This window comes from Mobula birostris, chromosome 22 (genome assembly GCF_030028105.1).
Source record: "Mobula birostris isolate sMobBir1 chromosome 22, sMobBir1.hap1, whole genome shotgun sequence".
In the NCBI taxonomy this organism is placed as follows: domain Eukaryota; kingdom Metazoa; phylum Chordata; class Chondrichthyes; order Myliobatiformes; family Myliobatidae; genus Mobula; species Mobula birostris.
Window position 1 is genome coordinate 14,310,062 of NC_092391.1, and position 22,401 is coordinate 14,332,462.

A 22,401-nucleotide genomic window follows, 5' to 3' on the forward strand; every position below is an offset into this window, starting at 1 on the left:
CAACTTGGATCCACTCCAGTTTGCCTCCAGGAGCAACAGGTCACAGCAGATGCCTTCTTGTTGGTTCTTCGCTCAACCCTGGAACATCTGGACAGCAAAGTTGAATACCTCAGGATGCTCTTTATCGCTACAGCTCGGCAATCAATGCCATCATTCCCTCAAAACTAATTAATAAATCACTCAACTTCACTTGCCCATTCATTGACATGTTCCCAACCTATGGGCTCACTTTCAAAGACTCTTCGGAATCAGATTTACTATCTCCAGCATATGTTGTGAAATTTGTTAACTTTATGGCAACAACACAATGAAAATAACTGAATTGCATTAAGTGTGTGTGTGTATATATATATATATATATATATATTAAAAAGTTAAAATAAATAGTGCAAAATAACAGAAATAAAATGTAGTGAGGTAGTGTTCAAGCATTCAATGTCCATTTAAAAATCAGATGGTAGAGGGGAAAAAGCTGTTCCTGAATCATTGAGTATGTGCCTTCAGGCTTCTGTCCTCCTTCCCAATGGTAACAGTGTGAAGAGGATATATCCTGGGTGGTAGGAATCATCTTGTGTGTTCAGTATTAAATTGCTGGTTTATTTATTTATTTTGCACAGTTTGTAGTCTTTTGGTTGAACGCCCAAGTTGGTGTGGTTTTTCATTGATTCTATTATGGTTATTATTCTATTATAGATTTATTAAGTATGCCAGCAAGAAAAAGCATCTGGGGGGTACATATATATACTTTGATAATAAATTTACTTTGAACTCCTACAACCTTCAGATCCTTCTGCTTACAGGCAGCCACAAAACAAGATACCTGAGAGAGCACAATTTAAGAAAAAAGACCAATACCCAATGCACAGAGAGAAAAAGTTGAGCCCATAAACCCAAAACCAGGAGCAGCCATAGTCAGCACATAGTCTCAGTCTATCACACAGAGGCAAATTGCTGAGCTTGCTGACACTAAACCCACAACAGCGAGGGCACGACACAGCCTCAGCGTCGAGGAGAGAGGAGTAAAATGTTGCAGAGCAAAACCAGCTTGACCCTTGCCTCCATCCCAAAATCCTACCTTTTCAGTTTATCTGGCCCACGTTTAAATTGTCCGAGCACTGGATCGTCCACCCAAAATCTGGCCCGGGCCCTGCTGCATCAATGCACTCTGGGCCATTTCTGGCCCATACTTGACCTTTCCAAATGGACGCAGCGCTTAGGTGGATCAAACCTCACTCCTAGTTTTCGTAAATGGGCTCCAAAACTGCTCTACTTCAGCTTTTCTTCACTCTGCACACTCCAACTATGTCTTCGATTCTGACTCCATCTTCTCTTGGAACACGCCTCAACCCCCCTCCAGCTCCGTCTCACACCTGCATGCCTCAACCCTCAGATCAGCCTCACCTTCTCTTGCTTCTTCATTGTTTGCAGTGATCGTTTACCAAAATTTTCCATATAAAAGGTGTTACTGATAGAGCATTTAGTTGAATATCTTGCTTTAAGGACTACCAGTAAGTTGTCATCCACATTCTGGACTCTCTCACAGTGGTGTCTGAAAAGAGGATGCTGTCTAAGTTGCATGCCATCTTGGTCAATGTCTCCCATCCACTACATAATGTACTGGGTGGGCACAGGAGTACATTCGGCCAGAGACTCATTCCACTGGGATGCAACACAGAGCGTCATAGGAAGTCATTCCTGCCTGTGGCCATCAAACTTTACAACTCCTCCCTTGGAGGGTCAGACACCCTGAGCCAATAGGCTGGTCCTGAACTTATTTCATAATTTACTGGCATAATTTATATATTACTATTTAACTATTTATGGTTCTATTACTATTTATTATTTATGGTGCAACTGTAACAAAAACCAATTTCCCCCAGGATCAATAAAGTATGACTATGACATTCAGTAGTGCCATCTTAAACCAGAAGTCTTTCAGTATCTTTGAGATGGTCTTGTACCCTTACCCATATTTGTGCTTCTCTGTTATCCCCAACTTGTCTTGAATGCTCTTTTGTCTTCATTTTGGTTTGGTTTGTTGAAAATCTACCATACTGTTGGACCTTACAAGAGAATGAGGGTATATATAATCTTATGAATTTATTGAAAACAAGTGATCCTCCAATATTCTACATCAACAAATTGGGTAAGTTGCTAAGGTAATATACATTATTCTAACCAGGCAAGTTAGCATAGTAATTACAAAAAGGATGATTACTTTTTCAGCCTCACAATTTAAGGTTTTTAATTTTTACGAAGTTGTTGACAGGTTTTGGAGTTTTTCTTTTGATTTGACATGATGCACAATGTTTTGTAGATCAGCTCAAAAATGCTACTTCAGTTATATTTTAAATTTAGAAAATGAGACAGTAAAGTGTGAAAATAATTGTGGGCTCTGAATACTTTTTCAATGCACTGGGCAACACAGAGCATCCTGACAGATCGTACCACAGCCTGGTATGGAGGCACCAATGCACAGGATTGAAAAAGGCTACAGAGGGTTGTAGACTCAGCTGGCTCCATCACAGGCACAATTCTCCTTGCCATCAAGGGTATCTTAAAGATGCAGTGCCTCAAAAAAGCAGCATTCCTCACTGAGATGCACACTCAACATTTTCAGGAACATGACCACATACTTAATTTTTGGACAGCTTGTTTGTGGGCAAAAAATAGTATTGATTAATGAAGATATTGGATTTCTTTTATTTTCAGATACAGTTAAACAGAGCCCTGGAATCCGATACATCACTGAAGACCTGATCAAAAAACTATCAAAGCAAGAACAATTGGGTTCCATACAATCCCTCAATCTTTGCTTGTCAAAAGCAGCAGGGAAGAAGTTTAAGGTAATACATAAGATTAAGTGCATTGATATAATTATTCAAATGTAATCTGAACTAGGTTGCTGAAAAATATAAATTATATTTTATTTGAAGGTCTATATGATCACGATATTAGCACAGCTCAGAAGTTTGTATAATGTAGCCAGTACTTTCTAGCCTTAGGGCACCAACATTTTACACATTGCCCAGTTCTGTTTAATTTTCTTCAGATTTGGTTTGCATATTAATGTTCCATACAGAGGCTACAGGTCTCTGGCACACTTATCTAGACTATGTTCCAGTTGGTAGGGTTTAACATCAAAATAGAAAGGCATTGAAAAATAACGTTCTTCAGGAAAATTGGATTGGTGTAGATGGACTTTGAAGGCATAGACTTTCTGTGCTATTTAAATCCATGATTCTAAAAAAAATTTGCCAGTTTGCAGAAACGCATTTGAAAATAAAGTTTTATTCTTTCTTATCAATGCCTGTGAAATAGTAAAGAACATGAAAATATGTGAGCTATTTATTATTGGTCTATTTAGGTAGTATTCTGTGATGTTAGAAATTAGTATAAATTATTCAGTTCTTTGTCCATAATTTCCAATTGCTCCATATAATTCAGTTTCCACAACTCAAGGGCCTGTAAGTCAGAAATGACCACTTTCTCTGGAGTACTATGTCACCATTAGCATTCTCTGCGTGTTTTATCATTTAATTTTAACCCATCCTTGTTCAGTGATAGAAAAGAGAAATGTAAGCTGTGTCTTTTACTTCAGATTCAATTCTACTTCATTTAAGGTTAGTAATTGGACATTTACTTTCTAACCTATGACACAAGTGATCTTGAAAACTGAAGCTTCAAGAGATTGAGGGAAAAAGCTGAGGTTAATTGTGCCTAGTCTCATTAAATGGCACATATTGACCAATAAATGCTAATAACATACAACATGCAATATAAGGTAGGTATTAAATTTTTCAGACAGCTCTATCTTGCTGCATAAAAGAATATATAAATGTTGTTCTAAAATTTTCTGCTGAATTTAAATGTTCATGTCAAACAGAGCTCAAACTTATCATAACTCAGTAGAAGATTTACATATTCTAAAGAATTTATTTGTGTAAAGTTTCATCAATGTCTTCACCGAAGTGAAAATGCCAATATCCTGGGACTGTTAGCTAAACAAGTCATATTCATGAGTAAGTCCTAATGAAGGGTCTTGGCCCAAAATGTCGACTGTTTATTCCCATCCAGAGATGCTGCCTGACCTGCTGAACTTATCCAGCACATTGTGTGTATTGCTCTGTAGTACCTCTTGTGTCTAAGTCATATTAAAATTTTATATTTAGTTTATAGAAAACCTTGAAAAATGTGACCATTTACTTGTCCTGAATTTGAGCAACAATGTGATTGAGAAAATAGAAAAACTGGAAAAACAATTAAAGCTGCGGGAACTTAGCCTTTCATACAACCGAATTTGGTGAGTAACTCGAGAAGTGTGCACATGTGTATCCGGTGTTAAAGTGATTAGAGAAACAAAATTAAACCTGTGATTGAATGAATCAGTTGTATATTATTAACAAATAGTAATAATTGTTGATGATATGATGAGTAAATTAAATTAAAAGAATTGTTCTTAATAATTTGAATCATAGTTTTATTGTTATGTGAATAATGTTGAAAGTCTTTACATGCCAGAACAGAAAATGCATTTTTTGACTCTTTCCAAGTTAAAATGGGCCTATTTTTCCCTGCATTTAGTAAAATTGAAGGTCTGGAGCACATGGTGAACCTTCAGAATCTGGTGCTAGCTGGAAATTATATTGAACAAATTCCTTCATGGGTTGGAAAGAAGTTGCGATCCCTACGTGTTCTCAACCTCAAACAAAACAATATTACTTCGGTATGTTAATTTCAGTTATGTACGTCAAAATAGTGAAAGAAAATTGATTGTGATAATTTGTATCTATGAGAAGAAAAATAAACTAAAAGACACATTTTGTGCATCATGTACACCAAGAACTTTATCTTGTGGTGACATAATTCATCAAGAGATCTTTTTCTGTCAGACCACTGTAATTTGAATTCCATTTAGATTAGATTATGAGGACACTCAGCCCTCGTTTATTGTCATTTAGAAATGCTTGCATTAAAAAATGATACAATGTTCCTCCAGAAAGATATCACAGAAACACAGGACAAACCCGAGACTAAAACTGACAAAGCCACATAATATAACATACAGTTACAACAGTGCAAAGCAATACCGTAATTTGATAAAGAGCAGACTGTGGGCGCGGTAAAAAAAAGTCTCAAGTCCTGATAGCCCCATCATCTCACGCGGACGGTGGAAGGGAGAAACTCTCCCTGCCATTTAAAAGCTTTATTGAAAAGGGCAAGGGAATGGGTGAATTTCTTTCTCCATTTGGATACTCATTCAGTTCACTATATGCTAAAATTATATTAATCTCCATCTATTACAAATTCTTTTGGTGCAAACATGTTTCTGTTTAGACAAAATATAATTTATTAATTATAAGTTCTGAATTTTATATCATTCCTGTGGACAATCTAATAAGTTTTCTGTTTTGTCTTAGCTTCAAGATGTATCTAAACTGAAGTCTTTGAGAGAGTTGACTTCACTAAACCTGGCAGATAATCCTTTAGCCAGTCTTCCACATTATCGACTATACGTCATTTATCATTTACGCTCTTTGAATAGCTTGGATGGATGGCCAGTAACTCTCCAGGAAAGGCAAGAGGCTCATGAACGATTTCATTTAGGTAAAAGAAGCAAGGAGATATTATTTAATGCTGATGGAGGTTCTGTTCAAGTTTTAAATTGTTTGTGGGGTAGGAATGCCACTAAAAATGCTAATATGCTATTGTCCATCCCTAATTTATCCCAGAACTGAAAAGACATTAGGAAGCAACTGCATTGGTGGTCTTGAGTTGTAAGATGGCAGATGTCCTTGAAGATAATAGAGTTTTATAGTAATCCAGTGTTTTTCATGGTGACCATTCCTGATATTTTTTATAGGCATCCGTTAGTCCCGTGAGACCATGGATTTGCACCTTGGAAGGTTTCCAGGGCGCAGGCCTGGGCAAGGTTGTATGGAAGACCAGCAGTTGCCCATGCTGCAAGTCTCCCCTCTCCACGCCACCGATGTTGTCCAAGGGAAGGGCATTAGGACCCATACAGCTTGGCATCGGTGTCGTTGCAGAGCAATGTGTGGTTAAGTACCTTGCTCAAGGACACAACACGCTGCCTCAGCCAAGGCTGGAACTAGCGACCTTCAGATCACTAGACGAGCATCTTAACCACGAGGCCACGCACCAAATAATTCCTGATATTAGCTGTTCTTAAAATTGCAAATTTATTTCAATCAGTTCTTGTGGGAATGGAACTCCAGGTGTTGCGTATTATTTTTAACTATACAGGGAGTCCCCACTCCTGAGAACTACTGTAAGCCAAATTCTCCATGTCAGAAATGTTCATTTTCTAAAGCCATCCTGACTGTAACACTCCATGTACACCTGCTATAACTCTTTCATTTTATTTGATATTTGCCCCAATGCTGCTCATAATTAAACTAATGGAATATATTACTGTATCCAGTCATTAATAAATTCCACAAAACTTTTTATTATTAGATTAGATTATGAGGACACTCAGTCCTCGTTTATTGTCATTTAGAAATGCATGCATTAAAAAATGATACAATGTTCCTCCAGAATGATATCACAAGAAACATAGGACAAACCAAGACTAAAACTGACAAAACCACATAATTATAACATATAGTTACATTAGTGTAAAGCAATATCATAATTTGATAAAGAGCAGACCATGGGCACGATAAAAAAAGTCTCAAAGTTCTGATAGCCTCATCATCTCACGCAGGCGGTAGAAGGGAGAAACTGTCCGTGCCATGAACCTCCAAGCACCGCAAACTTGCCGATGCAGCACCATTGGAAGCACCCGACCACAGCGGACTCTGAGTCCATCCGAAAACTTCGAGCCTCTGACCAGCCCTTCGACACAGCCTCTCCGAGCACCATCCTCTGCCGAGCGCTTTGACCCCGCCCCGGCCGTCGAGCAACAAGCAAAGCAAGCTGAGGACTCGGCGCCTTCCCCTCCAGCGAATTCGGACCACACAGTAGCAGCAGTAGCGAAACAGGCATTTCAGAAGTCTCACCAGATGTTCCTCCATGCTCTCACGTCCGTCTCCATCAAATCAGGATTGTGCACGGCACCCTACTTGACAAACAACAGACATCACCACCGGAGTGGCTGCTGCGAGCTGCGTTGCGTCGCCATCTTCTCCTCTCCTCAGTATCAGTACTGGTTTGAAAAATGCTTTAAAAATGTGTTAAAATTTGTGTTAAGTCATCCATAATCAGGGAAGCCCCTATGTAAACAATACACTGCTCTATCCCATAATTAAGAATTTAAATCTGGTTAAAGTAAATGATGGGCAGAAACTTATCCAACTACCATGGAATGCATCTAACCAGTTGCATCAATGCTAGGCAAGGAGGGGCCACTGCACAGGTTTGGGAAAAGCTGAAGACAATTGTAAACTCAATCAGCTTCGTCATGGACACTAACCTCCCCAGCATCAAGGACATCTTTAAAAGGCGATGCCTCAAAATCGGCATCCATCATTAAAGATCCCCATTACTCAGGACATCCCCCTTATTGCTGCCATCAAAGTGGTGATACAGGAGCCTGAAGACATGCACTCAATATTTCAGAAACAGTTTCTTCTGCTCCACCATCAGATTTCTGAATAGACAATGAATCCATGAACACTTACTCAGTAATTTTCCCTCTTTTTGCACAATTTATACATTCACTTAAACCAAATTTTGGAAGTAGAGTAAAATATGCATTTTTTAAAAATGTCACGTTTAATTCATGGTTCTCAGGAGAAATTCCAGCCTTCTATATTAGAGTTACAAAGATGTGATACTAGTTGACTCGATGTGTTCTTGAGTTTATATTTCAACTTTCAACCTTTTAGGAGTTAAATGACTTGTATGAATTCTTTATGATTTGTTTTTGCATTGCTTAGAATGGAAATTCTGATATTATCACAAAGTTTTCAGGGAGCTAAATTGTTAGTGCACGTAGACATTATTTTTATTATTCTAATTGTTTCAGTAGGCTTTTTAAGCTTTATTACATTTTGAGATAATCACAATAAAAACAAGGTATGTGAATAACCAAGAAAGTGATAAGAATGAGCAAGTTGAGAAGAGAAAAGTGAAGATAGCCATAGATGTGCAGACTCTCAACCTCATCGGCACCATTCCTTCCCAATTCAGCATGGTATGATGATTCTGCACTTTGAGCAGCATATAAAATTACCTTCCAAAAATGTCAATACAGCCATCCTATATCAGGATTGGCCATCAGTGAGCCAGAGAAAATGTATTTGGTGGTATGTAATAACTCTTTTATCTTTGTTATGTCATTGCAGAAGAACTAGAGAACCTTGAGAAGGAACTTGCAAAGAAGATGAAAGAGATTGAGTTGTTAGAACAGAAGCACTTCAAGGCAATGGATGACATCAGAAGCCAAGAACAACGGAATAGGACACTTGAATTGGAACATCAACAACAGAAGAACAACTGCAAAAAACTGGAGAGAGAGGTGGAGACCAAGAATGAGCTGGTATGTTTGTGTTAAAAATAAAACTTAAACTGGTAATAATTGAAAAGGAAATGTACTGTAATACAGGGATCCCCAACCATTTTTGCACCACGGACCGGTTTAATCATGACAATCTTCTTGCGGACCGGCCGACGGGGTGGGGGGGGTGGGGGATGTTCAAATTCAACAGTGTGTGATGGAATAAGGGAAGGTGCAGTTGACTCGTATCGTTTCATATTGCCAAATCATATTGTTTCTTCGCGGCCTGGTAGCACATGCTTTGTGGCCCAGTGGTTGGGGACCACTGCTGTAATGAAAAAGACATTGATTGTAGTAGAACTTATAGAAGCAAAATAGACTAAGTAATTACTGATGATGACATTCCTTGATTTTTATGCAATTTACAAAATGTTACAGGTGGGCAATACAGAACTCAAATGCACGGACCACAAATATCCTGCAAAGGTTTAGAAAAGTATGATGTAAGAACCTGTGTAAATTGGCTGCACTCTTGATTTTAAAAAAGTGTTTGTGCAACCAATTTATACTGGTCTCACACCAATATCATTGATCCAGAGCAAACACGGAGGACCCTTGCCAGGGCCAACCCACGAAAAGCAAGAGGTCCCGACAACATCCCTGGAAGTGTGCTCAAGGAATGTGCTGATGTATTAGCAGATGTCCTGACAGACATTTTCAACATCTCCCTTAGTCAAGCTATTGTCCCCAGATGCTTCAAAACCTCCACAATCATCCCTGTAGCAAAGAAATCAGTTGTAGCCTGTCTGAATGATTACCGTTCCGTTGCCCTGACCCTCATAGTGATGAAATGATTTGAACGGCTTGTCAAACCTCATATCACAGCCAGCTTCCCCTCATCGCTGGATCCTCTGCAGTTTGCTTATCGTCCAAATCACTCTACGGAGGACGCAATGTCCACCACACTGCACATAGTTCTCTCTCACTTGGACAACAAAGACACTTATGCCAGAATCTTGTACATTGATTTCAGTTCAGCGTTCAATACCATCATCCCGCGGAGACTAGTGGAGAAACTGTCGCTGCTTGGCCTTAGCACTGCCATGTGTCGCTGGATTCTGGATTTCTTGACAGAGACCACAGTCAGTCCGTGTTGGCAGGAACATCTCTGACTCCATCACACTGAGCTCTGGATCCCCACAAGGCTGTGTGCCTAGCCCATTGCTGTTTACACTGCTAACACATGACTGTGCAGCCAGATTCAAGGAGAACCTGATCATTAAATTTGCAGACGATACCACGGTGGTGGGGCTCATCAGCAAAAATGATGAAACTATGTACAGGGAGGAGGTCAAGCACCTAGAGAGCTGGTGCAGGGATAACAACTTGATGCTTAATGTCACCAAAACCAAGGAGATGATCGTCGATTTCAGATGGTCTCAGCCTGAGCACACACCCCTCAGCATTAGCGGCTCCGCAGTGGAGAGAGTGGAAAACGTCAAGTTCCTTGGGGTGCAGATCTCGGACAATCTCACCTGGTCCAGGAACACTACTGGGATTGTGAAACGGGCCCAGCAGAGATTGCACTTTCTGAAGCTTAAACAAGCATCATTCCCCACTAACATCTTAACTACATTCTACAGAGGCGTGGTTGAGAGTGTGCTGACCTTTTGCATCACAACCTGGTACTCCAGCTGCAGTGCTGTCGACAAAAAAGCCTTGCAGACGGTGGTTAGGGGAGCAGAGAAGGTTACTGGGGTCTCCCTGCCTTCTGTCCAAGACCTCTTTCAGAGTTGATGCCTCCAGAAGACACGGTACATCATTAAAGACCCCTCACACCCTCTCCATGAACTGTTTGTTCTTCTGCCACCAGGCAAACGTTACAGGAGCATCAAAACTAAAACCACAAGGCTACTAAACAGCTTCCTCCCCCAGGCAGTCAGACTGCTAAATAGCTGTTCTACCTGACTCTGCTTTGGACACTTTTAACTTGCACTGGACACTTATAACTGGTTTAACTGACACATGGCTGTTGTGTTTTACTATTTATTGTTATGTTTATCATTTAGTGTTGCGTTTGTTATGTTATGATTGCACTGCCCCTGAGGAACGCTGTCTCATTCTGCCCTGCAGAGCTGATGTATGGTTAGAATGACAATATAAGTTTTTTGAATCTTTGAATCTTGAATGTGACCCTAACAAATTTAAGCTTCTGTGTAATAATGGAGAAACAGCAGTAGCTGTAAGCTTACACTTACGGCACCAATGCTGAATGTACATAGATTAGAGTTAATTACAAGCACAAAGTTCAGGACTCCTAAACTACTGAGATGACTTTGCTGGAAACTAAAATAAGAAGATGGCGGCTGATTGCTACTCTTGTGTTTTTGACTGATCTTTTACCTTGGTTCCAGTTAAGTGCATTGACCCCATATTCCTTGATTTCCTAAATAGTCAAATGCCTTTCATTCTTTGTTTTGAATAAACTCAATGACTGAGTCTACACAGTACTCTGTGTAATATACTACAGATATTCAAAACTCTTTCTTCTCATCTCTTCTGTATGGCAATCTCTTGTGAAGGGGCTGTGATGTCCCTGTTCTAGACACCCCAGCCAGGGAAAGCATCAACTCCACATTAACCCTGCCAAGTCTCTTAAGTATATTGCACACTTCAAGGTGATCACTTCTCATTCTTATAAACTCATGAGAGTCCAGACCTGGTCTTCATAATCTCAATTAGACAAACCTCCACTCTGGGAATCACTGTGGTTAATATTTGCCGAACTATTGCAAGTTTTTCTTTTCTTGGGTAGGGAGACCAGGCCTTTGCACAATGTTCTAGATGTAGTCTCACCAGGTCTCCATATTATTGTGTTCAAATCCTTTTACAGTAAAGACCAGCATACCATCTGCTCTCCTTACTGCTTTCTGAACCTGCCCACCAACTTTCAATGGTTCACATACAAGTCCCTCTGAATACAAATGTCTCTTTGTCTTTTGGATTTCATGACATTCTCTCAATTGTGTTGCTTTTCTATTTTCTCTGCCAAAATGGAAGAATTTGTATTTTCTCACATTATATTTGCCATGCTCTTCCTCATTCATTTAGCCTGCCCATATTCCTGGGAAGCCCCTCGGCATCCTTCTCGCTGGACATACTGCCTCTTAGTTTTGTGTTTTAAGCAAACTTGGAAACATAAACTTGATCCCATCATTCAAAGCTATGATCTAAATTGTGAACAGTTGGGCACCAATCCTTGCAATAGTCAACTATTAATGTGGAAAAGTATGAATGCATCAAAGTAAATTTATTATCAAAATACATATGTCACTATGGACACCTGGACAAGCCAGCGAGCACTGTGAGGGTCATGTCTTTTGACTTCAGTGCATTCAACACCATCCACCCTGCTCTACTGGTGGAGAAGCTGACAGCGATGCAGGTGGATGCTTCCCTGGTATCATGGATTCTTGATTACCTGACTGGCAGACCACAGTACGTGTGCTTGCAACACTGTGTGTCCGACAGAGTGATCAGCAGCACTGGGGCTCCACAGGGGACTGCCTTGTCTCCCTTTCTCTTCACCATTTACACCTCGGACTTCAACTACTGCACAGTGTCTTGTCATCTTCAGAAGTTTTCTGATGACTCTGCCATAGTTGGATGCATCAGCAAGGGAGATGAGGTTGAGTACAGGGCTACGGTAGGAAACTTTGTCACATGGTGTGAGCAGAATTATCTGCAGCTTAATGTGAAAAAGACTAAGGAGCTGGTGGTAGACCTGAGGAGAGCTAAGGTACCGGTGACCCCTGTTTCCATCCAGGGGGTCAGTGTGGACATGGTGGAGGATTACAAATACCTGGGGCTACGAATTGACAATAAACTGGACTGGTCTAAGAACACTGAGGCTGTCTACAAGAAGGGTCAGAGCCGTCTCTATTTCCTGAGGAGACTGAGGTCCTTTAACATCTGCTGGATGATGCTGAGGATGTTCTACGAGTCTGTGGTGGCCAGTGCTATCATGTTTGCTGTTGTGTGCTGGGGCAGCAAGCTGAGGGTGGCAGACACCAACAGAATCAACAAACTCATTCATAAGGCCAGTGATGTTGTAGGGATGGAACTGGACTCTCTGATGGTGGTGTCTGAAAAGAGGATGCTGTCTAAGTTGCATGCCATCTTGGTCAATGTCTCCCATCGACTACATAATGTACTGGGTGGGCACAGGAGTACATTCAGCCAGAGACACATTCCTCCGAGATGCAGCACAGAGCGTCATAGGAAGTCATTCCTGCCTGGTGGCCATCAAACTTTACAACTCCTCCCTTGGATTACCAGTCAGGTAATCAAGAATCCATGATACCCTGAGCCGATAGGCTGGTCCTGGACTTATTTCATAATTTACTGGTGTAATTTACATATTACTATTTAACTATTTATGGTTCTATTACTCTATTATTTATGGTGCAACTGTAACGAAAACCAATTTCCCCCGGGATCAATGAAGTATGACTATATACAACCATGAGATTTGTTTTCTTGTAGGCATACTTGATAAATCCAGTAATCATCATGAATCAGTGAAAGACCGCACCCAACAGGGCGGACAATCAGTGGGCAAAATACAACAAGCTGTGCAAATACAAAAGAAAAAATAAATAATAATAAATAAATATCAAGAACATGAGTTGAAGAGTCCTTGAAAGTGAGTCTATAGGTTGTGGGAGCAGTTCAGTGATGGGGCAAGTGAAGTTGAGTGAAGCTATCTCCTCTGGTTCAAGGACCTGATGGTTGAAGGGTAATAACTGTTCCTGAACTTGCTGGTGTGATTTCTGAGACTCCTGTACCACCTCTTCCTGGTAGCAGTAAGAAGAAAGCATTAAACCACAGGAATTCTGCAGAAGCTGGAAATTTAAGCAACACATCTCAAAGTTGCTGGTGAACGCAGCAGGCCAGGCAGCATCTTTAGGAAGAGATACAGTCGACGTTTCAGGCCGAGACCCTTCGTCAGGACGAAGAAAGCATTACCTGGGTGGCAAGGGTCCCTGATGATACATGCTGCTTTCCTGCAACAACGCTCTGTGTAGATGTGCTCAGAGGTGGCAAGGGCTTTAACCATGCTGGACTGGGCTGTATTCACTACTTTTTGTAGGATTTTCCATTCAGGAGCAAGCTAGTCAGTATACCCTCCACCAGACATCTATAGAAGTTTGTCAAAGTTTTAGATGTCATGCCGAATCTTTGCAAATTTCTAAGGAAGTAGAAGCACTGTCGTGCTTTCTTCATAATTGCACTTGGGTGCTGGGCCCAGGACAAGTCCTCTGAAATGATAACACTGAGGAAATTAAAGTTGCTGACCCTCTCCACCTCTGATCCTGCAATGAGGACTGGCCCCTGGTCTCCTACTGAAGAAAATAATCCGCTCCTTGGTCTTGCTGACATTGAGTAAGATGTTGTAGTGGCACCACTTGGCCAGATTTTCAATCTCCCTTCTATATGCTGATTTGCTACCCTCCTTTGATTCGGCCAAATATGGCATTGGAGCTGTGCTGTATTCACTACTTTTTGTAGGATTTTCCATTCAAGGGTAAACTACAGTCATAAATGAAAAGTGAGTAGAGCAGGGGGCTAAACACACAGCCTGTGGTGCACCTGTACTGATGAAGATTGTGGAGATGTTGTTGCCAATCTGAAATGACTGGGGTCTGCAAGTGAAGAAATCGAGGATCCAATTACACAAGGAGGTACTGAGGTTTAGGTCTTAAGCTTATTGATTAGTTTTGAGGGGATGTTAGTATTGAATGCTGAGCTGTAATTAATAAAGAGCATCCTGATGTATACATCTTTCCTGTCCAGATGTTGCAGGGTCAGTGTCCATACACTAATGGCAAAGCAACTTTCATGGATGAGAATTCCTGACCAGCTTCCTTAGATGTAAGATTACATTTATTAAAGATGTAAAGCTGAAAAGCAGGCTCTGAGTATTACTGACACCACGAGACATGTTGCCCAAATTAACATAATGATAAAGATGAACAGATTAGTTTTCTTACTGGGCATATCAGTAAACTGCTGATATTAGGAGAGTATCCAATCAGGAAATGTTTCTCCCCAACAGTAAACACAAAATAATCTGCAGATGCTGGGGTCAAAGCAACACTCACAACACACTGGAGGAACTCAGCAGGTTGGGCAGCATCCGTGGAAATGATCAGTCGACGTTTCGGGCCAGAACCCTTCGTCAGGACTGTCTGATCGTTTCCACGGATGCTGCCCGACCTGCTGAGTTCCTCCAGCGTGTTGTGAGTCTTTCTCCCCAACAGGCCTGCTCTTAATGGTAACCTTGATAGCATAATTAAGTTAAAAGTTGAGTTAAGATAGGAAGTACAAGCATCAGCACAGCATCCTGGGCTAAAGGGCTGAATTGTGTAATAGTGTTTTATGTTCTATATAAAGTAAAATAGGAAATCTTCAGAATAAAATGATGGTCCATTAAAATTAAAACCTAAGCTTGAAATGCAGTTGAGAGTTCCAGATAATACATCTCGTATACGCCTGAGACTTTCATCTCAGATGAATGTTTTTGCATGAATATGCTGCTATTTAATAAATTGTCCGTAATCAGTTCAATGTGGCTTTGAGGTACTCCATAGTATAGACACTAATGAGGAATAAAACAAAATTGCATTCATTTTTTGAAGGAAATGTGTTTCTTATGTTTTTACACCTTAAAAGATTTTTACAGTTTGTTGATAACTGTGCTTGTTTTTCTTTCTTCAGCTATTCACAAAATCTTTCCCAATGGATACTGCAGCCTTTGTTTATTAATGAAGTTAGCTTTTTTTTAACAAATTAAAGCTCTTTTGTGTTCATTATCAGCTGACCTATTTGCACAATGAACTGAATGGTATCCTGTTTAAACAAATGAGTACTGAGCTTCCTGTCTTGTTGCAGTGATCATTTATAAAGACAGCTGCAAGATTATTTTATCTCATTTTTAAGCTGTGTGTTTTAATTGAAGGTTTTTCTAAAACCATGGTATCTATTAGTGTCATTCTAAAAACTTGTGTTACATGTTTCATTTTACTCGTTGTCTCTTAACCTGTCGCTTTTCTTCAGTGTTTCCTGCGGCTCTCTCTTGAAGCATTGCTGCACACTTGCCTTCAGGTATCTGAAGCATGTAGCATTTATGTTGCATGCAACAGAGATCACACAAGGGATCTATGAGATAGTTAATCCAAACTGTATTTGGAACATATAAATGATGTTACCGGAAAATAAATTATGACATAAAAATTCTTTAATATTGAAAATTGAGTGTTAAACTGCTGGATAGTTGGTCTGCACTGATATTACCTTCATCCATTGGCAACAATATTCTATTGCACCCAAGGTCTGAAGTATTAGAAGGTAACAGAGGAAAATATGTAGGCTATAAATGTTGAAAGGATGTGGTATGGGTGGCAAGTGGGGGGAAATAGGATGGATTGGTGGTGCTTAGATCTGTTAAAAGTTAAATCACCAAGGGCAGCAACAGTACAGCTTTTGCAAATGGAGGTATCACTCGATCATTTGTGTTGGGATTAGAAGTGCAGTTTGGGAACCCAAATTACATTGTCAGCAAAGGAAAATGAGCAAATCGTGGTATTGGAAACATAAGAAATCCTGAAGTAGGACCTACTTGATTGAGGTTTTGTACTTTGTACTGTGAATGTAGATCAGGTGAGGCTGGTCTCAAGTTTTATGAAAGCAGCCATCAACTTTCTCGTTAACCCTTCTCTTCTGTGATTAACCTCTGCAAATAGTGGGCCAATGGTGAGGAAATAATGTTTGCTAAAATAGTGTCTTGCGCACTGTTAGTGATTAATCAGCTGCCAATCACTGTTAATCATTGCTGTCCTGGCAGCCCCTCTGCATGTATGCCGGATATGCACAAAGGGCCTGGAGCAAAATTTGGAAATTGTTAAGTCACCTAGAAAGGAGTGATCTAAATGCTGTTGGAAAAATTGGAGTTACATTCATGCTCTTCAGTCAGATCTGGTAGTTAACTAGAGTTTAGCTGCATTGAAAATATATTCATTTATTAAAACGATATATCTTCCAACCAATGTACCTTGCTGATTTGGCAGAAAGAACTATTGACCATTGAATAGGAACACACATAAAAGTTGCTGGTGAACGCAGCAGGCCAGGCAGCATCTCTAGGAAGAGGTGCAGTCAGGACAAAGGGTCTCGGCCTGAAACGTTGACTGCACCTCTTCCTAGAGATGCTGCCTGGCCTGCTGCGTTCACCAGCAACTTTTATGTGTGTTGCTTGAATTTCCAGCATCTGCAGAATTCCTGTTGTTTGTGACAATTGAATAGGGTCCAGTTGTGGAAAATCAGAAATAAGATTAAGACTGGAGGAATTTAAATTTAAAAACTAGCAAGTAAATAGATTTTTTAAGGAGACAGGTGATGGCTGAGTTGTCTTTGGAGGTCAGCTTCACCAGCTGAGTTTCAATTCTGAGTTCTAATGCTATCTACTTAAAATTTACGCAGTCCCCTGTGACCATGTGGTCTGTCCCAGGTGCTCTGGTTTCCTCCCATATCGTGTGTGCAATTGGTAGGTTAATTGGCCCCTCTAATTTGTCCCTAGTGTGCAAGTTAGTGGAAGAATCTTGGGGAAATGGGGGAAATTAATGAAATGTGAAAAGAATAAAATGTATTTGGTTAGAGTTAATGTACGAGGGGTGATTGATAAGTTTGTGGCCTAAGGTAGAAGGAGTCAATTTTAGAAAACCTAGCACGTTTATTTTTCCTACATTTACACACTTAGTCCAGCAGTTGTGGAGCATATGGATCCCTTCTTTGTAGAAGTCGGCACATTGGGCCTCCAGAAAGTGGTCCACAGCAGGGGTGATTGATAAGTTCGTGGTCTAAGGTAGAAAGAGATGAGTTATTAACTTCAAACTTTCTGCACTTTCACTCAGAGTTGAACTGCATGCGCATGTAACCAGAGCTGTATAACTCATCTCCTTCTACCAAAGGCCACAAATTTATCAATCACCCCTGTTGTGGACCACCTGGAGGTCCAAGATGCTCTCATTACATGCACGTGCAGTTCAACTCTTTGAGTGATAATGCAGAAAGTTTGAAGTTAATAACTCATCTCCTTCTATCTTAGGCCATGAACTTATCAATCACCCCTGCTATGGACCACTTCTACAAAGAAGGGATCTGTATGCTCCATGGCTACTGGACTAAGTGTGTACATGTAGGAGGGGACTATGTTGAAAAATAAATGTGCTATGTTTTCTAAAATTGACTCCTTCTACCTTAGGCCACGAACTTATCAATCACCCCTTGTAGAAAGGGGTACCTAATGGTTGGTTCGGGCTTAATGGACCAAAGGGTCTGTTTCTGTACTATTATTTTCTGTCTTTATGACTAGTAGTGGGGTGGCATGGTAAGGTAGCAGTTAGTGTAATGCTTTACAGCCTTGTGGATTTCCTCCCACATTCCAAAGACGTACAGGTTAAGGTTAGTAAGTTGTGAGCATGTGATGTTGGTGCCAGAAGCATGGCAATACTTGTGGGCTGCCTCCAGGACATCCTGTGTAGATTGCTTATGCAAATTACATATTTCTCTGTATTTTTCAATGTGCATGTGACAAATAAAGCTAATTTTCCTCTAAAATAAAAGTCGAATTCAGTGCTGAACTACATAAGATTTGTGTTTCTTCAGTGAAGTACTTTTAAAAATGACAATGCCTTCAAAAGTCTCCCAGGTGTGATCTTTGTGTTGTTAAGTTTTGCTGTGGTATGTGCGTGTATGTGTATATGTGTACATGCATGCTTGCACACATAACAAAACTTGTGAAGATACGGGAGAATGCAAATGATACTGCCTGACCATTAAGTTTCTCCGGCAGCTTGTACTATGCTGATGGCGAAACTTGAGCTAATATCAGTGAAGCTCTTCAATATCTAAATGATAAATGCACATATAGTACAGGGGATTTGTTGATTAGTGAGTGCCTCATGAAAAGCAGCATTTTTACAAACACCCAGGAGCAGTTTATAAACAACTTTAAAGATCACTTTCGAAAGAACTTTAATACATTAGATTTTGCTCATCTTGGGTGATTGTCCTTTGCTTGTCTTCATAGCTACAATAATCAGTGACAGTATTTTTTTTCTAAGAAATTGAAATGTTTAAATAAAAATGTTTTCTTCTAAGGGATAACTGATAGCTGCAAATTGTTAATAATTTCATGCAAGTTATAGGATGTTCAAAAGCCAGTATACTATTCTTTACTTGAATAAAGACGATCCAATGGGTTTCAATAGGTACATTTAATGTCAGAAAAATGTTTACAATATACATCCTGAAATTCTTTTTCTTCGCAAACATCCATGAAAAGAGTGCCCCCAAAGAATGAATGACAGTTAAATGTTAGAACCCCAAAACCGGCCCCCCAACTCTGCCTTCCCATGCATAAACAGCAGCAAAGCAACAACCTCCCCCCACCCATGAGCAAAAAAGCAATGACACCCTCCACCGAGCACATAAGCGTGCAGCAAAGCATTAGTAAAGACACAGACTTGCAGTACCCCAAAGGCGACTAGTTCACCCAGTAACTCAACATACCACAGTCTCTCTCTCTCTCTCTCTCTCTTCTCCCCCCTCTCTCTCTCTCTCTCTCTCTTCTCCCCCCTCTCTCTCTCTCTCTCTCTCTCTCTCTTCTCCCCCCTCTCTCTCTCTCTCTCTCTTCTCCCCCCTCTCTCTCTCTCTCTCTCTCTCTCTTCTCCCCCCCCTCTCTCTCTCTCTCTCTCTTCTCCCCCCTCTCTCTCTCTCTCTCTCTCTCTTCTCCCCCCTCTCTCTCTCTCTCTCTCTCTCTCTTCTCCCCCCTCTCCCTAATAAGGGAAAAAGAGGTGTCCTCATTTCACAGAAAATTGAGAGACATAAAGCAACTCGCTGATTTATGGTGTCAGAAGTCTGTTGTGTCACTTTTTCCAAGCTGTGTGGCCAAAGAATTCGGGTCTCTGGTCACTAGCCAGCAACCAGCTTGCTGCTTACAATCTTCCGTCAACCATGACACATCAGGTGATGGCATCAGCCTTGAATCTGCCCGCCTCCAGAGCCACGAAAATCTGGCACCCTGAAGGTGCGCTAGTCTTCCAAGCCGCATCCTTGGCGTATTGAAAAGCAGCTGGTCGTGAGGCCCCGAGAGCGGGTCCCATTTCCACAAAGAACTGAAGTCAGCGTGTAACTCCAGGTCAGGGTCTTCAAAAGAACTTTGAAAGGGGGAAAAGAGATATCAAAGATAGAAATAGAGCTGTTTCCGAAGATGCAACCAAAGGAGTGGCCGTTAGGTGCCATCATCCTCCTATGCTCCATGTTTATTATTGGACTATTTTTAAAAATAAAACTCTAAATGTATAATCCTCTAAGATATTTAGGATAATGTCTTTAAACTTCATCCTCCTTTTCTGCTGACTCCCTATCCATAAATTTGTATACTCATGAGGTCAGCTTCAGGCCTCATCTTGAATTTTTTTCCCAATAAGTATGTATATCTTTGAAGAACCAGTCACTGTCTGCATAAGTGCAGTGATTAGTTTCCAGACTACTTGTATCATATGGCTCTATACATTGTGCAATTCTGATAAAGATTGGCCTTCATTTACATAGTTACACCTTGTAATTTCAAATCTGATCACTGCTGTCTATATCAGTGAATTCAGTGAAAGTAGTTCGCTAACCAGTATCATTTACTTTTGGATATTTAAACAATTTAATGTGTTTTTTAGTACATGAATGCCTTCAGAACATGATTTATCTTTATTTAGAGCATTTATTGGGATCAGAGGTCTTGGTGGTAAACGTCTGTTTTATCTTTTTTATCTTTTATTTTTTTCGCACAGGAAATCTGTGTCCCTGTCCCTCATGGATAAAGAGGGCTTAGTGTAATGCAAATAATATGTACAATGGCAGATGCAATAGGCCAAGATTTACTCACTTTAAACTTTTTTTTTGCTGTTCACTATTGAGTAGGTGAGTCAATAAAGAGAGAGAATCAAATTTGTACTAATACTAACAAATGAAAGGGAGATTATGAGTAGACTATTCCATTCAGCAGAAATACTTGGTTCCATAAATTGCAAGCCTTATCATTCAAAGACTATGGTTAGAAGTTGTAGCCTGAGACCAGAGCTTAAGCATAATCTGGACTGATCTTTCAGTGTCAGAATCTGGCGATGGCATCCTATTAGTAGTTCCATCTTTAAAATGAAAACTTAAACCAAACTTTTGTCTATTTTTTCAGATAATGTAAACAATCACTTTAATCAATGGCCAAAAGAATTCTCTGCTTGAGCAATATTTATCCCACAACCAACATAACTGAAAGAGACTTCATAGTCATTATCTTTGTTATTGTTTTACTGCCTATGTAATCAGTTCATCATCTACTCATGTCCTCTGAGGAATCAAATATTTAACTTCAGGAAATTAATGGGAGAAAAGAGAAGGCATTCAGAGAAGTGATGATTTTTTGAAAAGTGTAATTACTGTTCCTAGATGTGGTGAATGTTTGCTAATTTTTTTTTCCCCCTGTTACAGCTGAAGCAGAAGACGGTGGAACTAACACGGGCTTGTCATAAGCAATATCAGCTGGAGCAGGAATTGACATTTTACAAGATTGATGCCAAGTTTGAACCACTTCATCATATTCCAACTGAAGTAATACATTACCTTTTTTTGGGATGTTAATCAACCAATCAAAGATGAAATATTCTGATCAGTTAAAAAGAGAGAATGCAGAGGCTGTTGCATAAATTGTTGAACTAACAACCTGTTTAGACCCCAATAGAGCAAATGTAAAACATAGTTTCACACATCACAATCTTAAACCTAATAGTTTTGTATAAATGTATTTTGAATTGAACCATTTTACAGAACTTCGATTTGCAAGAAATTCCAAATGAGAGTCCTTACATTGGGAAAGCCAGGTACAAAAGAAATCAATATATTCAAGAACATACCATTAATCCAGTGCAGCATGGAAAAGTTGGAAAAATTCAGTTTGATGTGGATGATGAGGGAAAAAATAAAATGAGAACAAATCTTAATCAGGCAATGGATGTTCAGCTTGAAGACAAGGAAAAGAAAATCCAGAAAGGTAAAGGCACTGAATTGTGCTCTTAAATTTTTTTATTAATGTTCGAAGATCTTTAGAAGTATGAAAAATAAGTTTTCAAACCAGGAAAATTTGTTTAGATCACACTGACTGGTTTTGACCACAGGTGAGAACATTTAAAATCGGCTTTGGAATAGCTGGTCAAAGAACGATAAGTCAGCAATAATTTCTATGATGGATTGCTATCCATTGATGTTTTGGGAGGGTTTTTTTTTGTCCGTGGTATGAATCAGGCTCTGTGTAATATTGCCCAGTGGTGAATTTCAGAGTTCACTATCTAATCAAAAATTGAGAGTAACTGCTTTTTAAAAAAATACCAATCATTGTACAAGCTAAATATTCCAATGTAATTGGACTTTTTGGTTTCTTAAAACCTAAACAATAATGTTGCATTATCTTCACATAAATTGTCTTTTTTCCACAGCTGAAGAGTCACTGAGACAATTTCAGGGTGAAAAAGAAAAGGCAGAACAGCAAGTCTTGAGAACAGTTAAAGAGCTAAAAAATCTGGAAGAGTTAACGGCTCAAAAACAGGTGTGTATAGCTAAACAAAGATTTCTCTGTCTTGTCCTACAAGCTGACAGAAATGATGTCATCAGTCATGCTTTTCCCACATAAACTTAATGGAACTGGGATAGTGGGCATAGTTTAAGCTTAGTTGGTCAAATGAGAGAAAAAAAAATCTGTAGTTGAGGGTAATCTATTAAATGACAATTATAGCTTTTCTACTGTTGCATAATTCATAGTGGAGTCGCTG

General features: G+C 39.8%; 1 protein-coding gene across 7 annotated transcripts in view; it reads left to right on the forward strand.

Annotated features, from left to right (window-relative positions):
* cntrl (centriolin) overlaps positions 1-22,401 on the forward strand; it is a 119,906-nt gene that overhangs the window by 6,670 nt on the left and 90,835 nt on the right. For 5 of the 7 annotated variants that reach the window (XM_072240055.1, XM_072240057.1, XM_072240056.1 and 2 more), the window contains exons 4-11: positions 2,713-2,846; positions 4,173-4,303; positions 4,585-4,726; positions 5,421-5,607; positions 8,310-8,503; positions 21,068-21,187; positions 21,404-21,626; positions 22,069-22,178. In XM_072240055.1, coding sequence (XP_072096156.1) covers positions 2,713-2,846; positions 4,173-4,303; positions 4,585-4,726; positions 5,421-5,607; positions 8,310-8,503; positions 21,068-21,187; positions 21,404-21,626; positions 22,069-22,178 — 1,241 coding nt within the window. Of the gene's footprint in view, positions 1-2,712; positions 2,847-4,172; positions 4,304-4,584; positions 4,727-5,420; positions 5,608-7,116; positions 7,166-8,309; positions 8,504-21,067; positions 21,188-21,403; positions 21,627-22,068; positions 22,179-22,401 lie in introns of those variants that run through there. The other 2 variants (XM_072240061.1, XM_072240060.1) reach the window with 2 other exon arrangements.